Consider the following 7,790-nt stretch of genomic DNA (forward strand, 5'->3'; position numbering starts at 1 on the left):
ACTGATTGGTGATTGGTGAAGCTGCTAGATGAGAAAACATGAGCCTATGGGTGAAAAGAGAGAGAGAGTGGAAATCCTTCCCACCCAAATAGAACCTGAAAATCAAAATGTACATAGGAAGAAAAATAATCCTGAAACAGATAATTACCATAATGAATGAACAGCACATGAGGAAGCCAGCGTGGCTGAAATAGAATGAAAGATGTGGAAAATAGTGAAGAGGAGGTAGTGTCAGCCTGACTACACAAAAGGCTACTGATAAGGGCAGAGGCAGGGTAGCCCAGCTGTGGTGGAATTTGAAAAAACCTCTCACAAGAATTTCTGTCTGTGCACAGTTTCATCACCAGCACCCAGAAAAGTGATTGACAAGAGTGTGCTCTCAATTAATATTTATTGAATGAATTAATAAAAATCAGATGTGTGTATTAGAATTCTAATGTGATTTAACACATTTATAAGGTAAGAGTAAAATATATCATTATTTTCAATAGATGGAGAAAAGAATTTGAAGAAAAAGCAATATCCTTCCATGATAATAAAAATAGTGAAGTAAGAATAGAAGAAACCACCTTAACTCAAAACAGAGCATTTCAGAAGTAATCTATATTTAATGAAATGCTCAATGGTAAAATATTTTAAAACCATTCTCTTTAAACTGAAGAAAATATAACAGATAGCAACTGACACTACTTTCATTAGAATAACACAGTGTAGGTCTGAGCTATTGAGAATACATGAACAAGTCACAAATAGAGATAAAATTAGCTCCTGGTAGAGAATGCCAAAGAATATATAGATAATTTATTAGAGAGAATAGAATGTAGCAAATTTGCTTGAACGAAAATCGCTATAAAAATATAAATTGCATGCTTTTACAAAGGAAAATTTATTTGTAAAGTGTGATTTCTAAAAGATATTTTTAACAAGCTTATCAGATAAATACTGGAAGAGATCTGAAAGCATGCTGTGGAAAAATCTATAACATTTTACTGAAGGGCGCAAAATAAGAACTAAAAATGAAGAAATATTCTCATTTTGAATAGACATACACGGCATCATAGATATGTCAATTTTCCTCTAATATCTTTATATATTGAAGGCAAGTACTGGGATTTTATTGTATTTGGCAGGCTGATTTTAAAATTTATACGAAAGAGAAATGGAGAAAGAAGATTTGACTTGACAAATAAAAACAAAGTGTAGCACTTGCCTTACAAGACATATTATGGAACAATAGTAACTAAAGCGATAAGGTTATGTAAAAGACAGAAAAACCATACCAATAAAACCCTTATCTATATGGAGATTTTTTTAGGACGGAGGAGGCATTGAATACTGTAAGACAAAGTGGCATTACAGGGAAAGAAGAGTGCAATTAAGTTAATTTTTCAGTTAATAATTCAGTTTAATTTTCAGTTAATAATTTCAGTGCTGAAATTATTGTATTCATATCAGAGAAACTAAAATTTGATTGTATCTCAAAGCATACTAAAAAATCATTCCAAAGTAACAAACCCTTAAGCTTGAAAGACGAAACGATTAAGTGTTTTGAAAACAATATAGGAAAACATCCTTATCATGTTGGAGGGTAAGTATTCCTTAAATAATATAATCACAGTACAAAAAAGAAAAGAGTGAGAAGTTCAACTATTTTAAATAAGATAATAATGGCTTAATATCCTGAAAATATAATGAACTCCCACAACTCAACAACAAAAAGCACAAAATACAATTTAAAATGGGAAAATGACTTGCATAGACTTTCCTCAAAAAAGAAAACTAGAATTCATTACAAAGGAGTGTGTGTGCATGCGTGCAAGGTATGTGGAATGAAGGTGAACATGAAGAGGTAGAGAGAACTGGGTGGTGTACACTTGGCCTAAAAAGGTCAGGGATTAGCCATCATGAATTTCTCTCTTCTATTGTCTTGGTCTTTAAGGATTTGCAGTGCCCAGGGGTCAGAATGACACTAAAAATATTTGTTTAATGAGGCACCTTGGATATTGATCTCCAAGGGATATAGAGACTATAAAGAGCCAGCCTGTGCAACCTCATTCAACAGCCCTTGCCTGGTCAAGAGCAAGCACAACTGAGGCTCCATCCAGGGATGATCTGCCTTGGCCAGGAGCCCATTGCCTCACTTGATGCTTCCTTCATTCTTAAAGGTATATCTTCTGTCTTTAAAGTCCAGGTAAAATGTCAAGCATCATTCCAAAGTGATGACAGTCAGGTAACTTGAAGCCCCTGAGTTAACGCTTTGGTGATGAGGATAGCTGTTTTACTACAAATTCATTTATGTGTAGAAATGAGGAGAATACACACATGAAATGATCAGAACCAAGCTTCCATGGGACTGAAGCCTAACTGTCTTTTGTTGACAAGTTCTCATGTACATATGTACGAATATACAACCAGCTTTCAATCTGCTAGTCTACTATTTTTGGTAAAAAATGGCAGAACCAATTTTCCTCCTGAGCAGAAATCTTCCCCTTAGCAACCATAATGACCATTCTAAAACTTCCTGACTTTGTAGTGAATTCTTGTTTTATCATGAAGAAGGGGTTTGGTTAGCTTTTCCTTTCATTTTCAGTCCTGGTTCTTGACACACTGCTATATGGAGGAGGGTTTGTATTATCCCTGTAGCTGGGCTGTGAAAACACAGGGGCAAGAGTGGAGACACAGAGACATAGCCAGCTGCCTTCCGAGTACACCTGTTTCTCTTTATAAAATTATCAGGTATTTTATGTAAGAACAACACAGAGAGTATCATAAATAAAAACATATGACCACCCTTCAACTCATTCCAGAGTTCACAAATGTTGACATTCTGCTATATCAGCTTCAAGTCTTTTTTATAAGGCAACAAAATAATATGCGTACAGAGGGCACCTCTTTTGTATCCCTCTCAGCTCTTGTTTTCTCCTTGCTAAAGACAGCACCATGTAGAATGTGATGGTATCCCCCGAATGGCTTTATATTTTATGTGTATTCATAGGCATATATGGGATGAAAGGCATAACCATAATACCTATCATGAAGGAACAGAGAAGTAAAACATGAGGTAAGAAATAGTGGATGCTCTTCGGTAATTAAAATTAATAAAGCAGGATTAAATATATCAACAATAAAGAAGAAATAAATTACATAAGAATGCCAAATGTAAATGACATGAACTCTATGGTTTTGTTTATATAAAGCTTTCAAAATACAAAACAATGCAATTGTTTAAGGACCAATAATATTAATTATAGTAAAAATTGTACAGGAGTAATATATATGAAGTTCATGTAGTGGTTCCCCTGAGGAAGGAAAAGAAGGAAGAAATTGCAGATACATGATGTAGGTGCTTCCTACATACCGGTATTATTTATTGCAATAAAATATGTAGAATGAAGATAGTGAAGAGTGTGAATTTTATGCTGTTGACTAGCAGATACCAGTACTTCATTGTTATCTCTGAATTTTTTTGGCTTGAATAATCTATAACAAAAATAAATGTACACAGATTCGTTTTTATTATGGATTATTACTTGCAAGGGTTCCAGATATATTTAAAATTTTCTAATGATGTGTACTTTATGTAATTTGAAAATATTTCTCATAGGTTTCCATTATTTTTATTGTAACATATATCTAATTCATTTTATTACTTTATTTTAATTGTTATATATTTCGTCATGTGTCCATTTCAAATGAATATTAATATCCTTAATGTTTCTTTCATTCCTTTTCTACATAATGTAGGTTCCCAGATAGAGTTTCAATGCAGAAACTCTCCCCTGAAATTTGCAGTTAACATCCAGGGATGTTCTCTCTTTCTGTTTTCTTTCTTCAACTAGCCTCACTCCATTGTTTTCTTCTGAGGAGTGAAACGTGCCAGGAGATTTCCTCATGGTGGAAAAAAAAGGAAATGTCGGTATGAGGGTCCCGTATGCTGAGTGCTGTGCTGGATGCCTTTCTTCCATTCATTTTTCATCTTTGCAACAACTCCATAAGGTTTTATGACTGTTCCCATTATACAAATGAAGACACCAGGATTCCATACAGGTGAATAATTTTCCCCTTCACAGAGGATGTGCTGGTCTGGATTAAATTCAGTGTTTGAATCTAAGTTAATACATCAATAATAAAGACTGTCATAGCCACTTCTGTCTGCTCCAGGTGATGGAGAACCACTGCTTTACATGGACACTCCTGTTAGGACACCTGATTATCTTGTAAGTCAAATAAGTCTGTCTTATTTTGTAATTCTCTGTCTTCCAAGGACCAAAAATTACTGCTATTTTAATCTATTTTTTTAATTTAATTTATTTTTTCTATTGCTTTTCATTCTTTCTCTCACTTACCTGTTTCTTTTAAATGATATGCCATCTATCATCTGAGGAGAATAAGTCCCCTTAGGACAAAACAGAGAATGCCATTTACATTTACAAAGCTTCTCCTAGAATTAATTGTTAATGTAGATGAATAGCATTTCCATGCTGGAGTCTTATGAGCTCCTAGCTTATAAGCAGCATTTTCAAATTTTTGCTCAGGTGCAGAGAATATATTTGGATGGGTGCCGTGCACCTACCACACAATACTTCATGGGTAGAGGTGGAGATTCCTTACAGGGAAGTGAAAAGATTTGGGGCATTGGGATGAAATATTACAATTTTAAAGAGGAATTATGAAATATGATTGTTGCATCAGGAATGCTAATTCTGTTACACAGAGGCATTAAAAATGATTGGTCAAGAGAGTCATCTCAGCCTTCAGATGATCTGAGCTTAGACCTAGTCTGTGCTGTGAACTAACCATGTACTTTGTATCCATGATGTTACCTTATCTTACCTAAGTTTCCCTGTGGATAAATGTAGTGACTGTATACGCTAACTCATTTATAATTTGACAAGCTCTTTGGATGTTTCTGAGGCATACCAAATTGGGGACCAGACTCTACAAGAAAGTTTTATAAGTTCGTTCTAGTCTTTCTGTTTGTTTGAAGGTAAGGAATATTTCTGAAGGAAAGATCATGTCTTATTCTTTGTTTCAATCTCAGCACTTGGCACAAGGTGGGATACAGAGCTGGTGATAAATAAAAAGAAGGATCAGAAAAGGAAGTGGATGGAAGAGGAAGTGTGAAAAATAATGGAGAGAGAAATCAGCGGAGGAAGAGATTAGAATATTCTCATGGGTTCACAATATAGAGGGGTTTTTTTTTCTTTTTATTCAAGCATTGGCTCTTAAGCTTTAGCACATTTCAAATTAATCTGGAGGGCTTGTTAAAACAGGCTGGTGGTCCTTATCCCAGAATTTATGAGCAGTAAGTCAAGTAGTACCAAGAATTTGCCTTTCTAAATAGCTCCCAGTTGATGCTTTTGCTGGCCATCTGGGGACCATTAATTTCATTTTCCTTTCACCTTAACTTTTTCATCAGATTTATCAACAACATGGAACCCAGAAATCACACAGATGTTTCAGAATTCCTTCTCCTGGGATTGACAGATGATCCAGAAATTCAGTCCTTCTTATTCTGCCTGTTCCTGTCCATGTATCTGGTCACCATCTTGGGAAACCTGCTCATCATCCTTACTGTCAGCTCTGACTCCCACCTCCACACCCCAATGTATTTCTTTCTCTCCAATCTATCTTTTACTGATATCTGCATAAGCACAACTACAATTCCAAAGATGCTGCTGAACATACAAGCCCATAATCAGGGCATCACTTATGTAGGTTGCCTCACTCAGATTGGCTTTGTCTTGGTGTTTGGTGGATATGAGAATTTTCTCCTTGTAGCAATGGCCTATGACCGCTATGTGGCCATTTGTCAGCCACTGCTGTACACGGTCATCATGAACCCCCAACTCTGCGGCCTGTTGATTCTACTGTCTCTGTTTCTTAGCATTGTGGTTGCCTTGCTCCATAGTGTGATGGTGTTTCAGCTGTCGTTTTGCAAGGACCTGGAAATCCCTCACTTCTTCTGTGAACTTGCTCAGGTCCTCAAGCTTGCTTGTTCTGATACACTCATCAATAACATCATAATAAATTTTGTGACTGGCCTATTTGGTGGTATTTCTCTCTCTGGGATCATTTTCTCTTATACTCAAATTGTCTCTTCCATTTTGAGAATGCCATCAGCAGAGGGGAAGCTTAAAGCTTTTTCCACCTGTGGTTCTCACTTCTTAGTTGTTTCCTTATTCTATGGGACTGTTTTTGGAGTGTATCTTAGTTCTGCAGTTACTGCATCTTCCAGGAAGACTGCGGTGGCTTCAATGATGTACATTGTTCTTCCCCAAATGATGAATCCCTTCATCTACAGCCTGAGGAACAGGGACATGAAGAGAGCCTTGAGAAAATTTATCAGTGGAATATCTTCTTTTCTGATATTGTTTCATCTACTTAGAGCTAGGGTTTCTAGAATGAAGCAAAGTGATAGGAATCCTAGGTGAGCCATAATGCTTGATTCCTCCTTCACCAAATTCTTCTAAAATGGCTAGATAACATAATGGCCAAGTTAATACTAAGTTAGCTTTGAAACCTTACTTTATTTTTGTTTAGGTCTATGATGTCTGACACATGATTTCAATTCTCTAAACTCAATTTCATTGCTCAGATTCTATAGTGGCAGAGCCTGAGTGAAATTTTCTAGATTTTAGTGATTTTTTTGGATCACTCTCAGAAGAAGGAAAGTTGCAGAAGGTGAACTGGACAGGGACAGTAATGAAGCAAGGCTCATATCTAGAGACTAAATTCCACCTTATCCCATGGTAACGCCATGTCAATTTCATCCTGGAATTAGGCCTATAGTGAAGTAAGGGAACAGACCTTATACACACTTTTTTAGTAATTAATTAGATTGTTCACTGGTAAATCATATCCCTCTGAAGAACATTAGCATCTGCCATAGCTTCATTGTCTATGAAACTTTCCTAATTAGATTTTCTCAGTCGTTTGAGATGATTGGGAGATATTTAAACTTCATCAGTGAGAAACCCTTCAATTTTAATAAGAAAAAGAGTCTCCAACTTTAATATGCCCAAACAATGAAGAGAGTTATTTTTCATTAAAAGGATTTCAGAGGTAAAGAAGGTATAGGAACAGGGGAATAGGGATTTATTTAATCCTCCATGTGTTGTTTTGTCCTAGGACTGGCTGTCCCCAGAGTTACCAATTGGTGGCGCCAGACGGAGATGTCATACCAGAAAATAATTCCCAGACAGAACTCTGATCATTCTTCTTTGTGTCAGATAATTATGAATTTCCCATGGAGTCAACCAGAAGATATCTCTGTAGTAGATGAATAGGGGCCCTCAAAATGATTTGTCTACATCCTATTTCCCCTAAATTATTAATAATATATGATTAAATGAGTGAATGTTGCTTAGTTGAAATTAGAGTCTTTGTAGAAGACAAGCTTGTCTTAGATTATCTGAGTAGGCTGTAAATATAATCATATGTATCCTTGTAAGATAGACAGAAGTGGAAATGACACAGAGAAAAGGAAGAAGCAATGTAACCATGGTGACAGTAATTGGATTGATACAGCCAGTATTTGATTTCCAGTATTTGATCATTTTTCCCAGCTTTATTCAGATATGATTGACATATAAAATTGTATATGATTAAGGTGCACAACATATTGGATTGGTACATTTATATATTGCAGAATGATTTCCTCTATAACATTAGCTAAAACCTCCATACTATCACATAATTGCTATTTCTTTTTAGAGTTGAGAACATTTAAAATCTACTCTCTAAGAAATATTCAAGAGTATGACACAAACTTATTAGCTATAATCATC

At 35.6% G+C, this 7,790-nt stretch overlaps 1 protein-coding gene across 1 annotated transcript; it reads left to right on the top strand.

The window, feature by feature from the left end:
* Positions 1-2,550: 2,550 nt before the first annotated feature.
* LOC124225667 (olfactory receptor 7G1-like) lies at positions 2,551-6,434 on the top strand. The gene is made up of 2 exons (XM_046638302.1): positions 2,551-2,561; positions 5,444-6,434. Exons 1-2 carry the CDS (start codon positions 2,551-2,553, stop codon positions 6,432-6,434), a joined length of 1,002 nt encoding a protein of 333 aa, XP_046494258.1.
* Positions 6,435-7,790: the final 1,356 nt, after the last annotated feature.

This window comes from Equus quagga, chromosome 14 (assembly GCF_021613505.1).
Source record: "Equus quagga isolate Etosha38 chromosome 14, UCLA_HA_Equagga_1.0, whole genome shotgun sequence".
NCBI classification, from domain to species: Eukaryota; Metazoa; Chordata; class Mammalia; order Perissodactyla; family Equidae; genus Equus; species Equus quagga.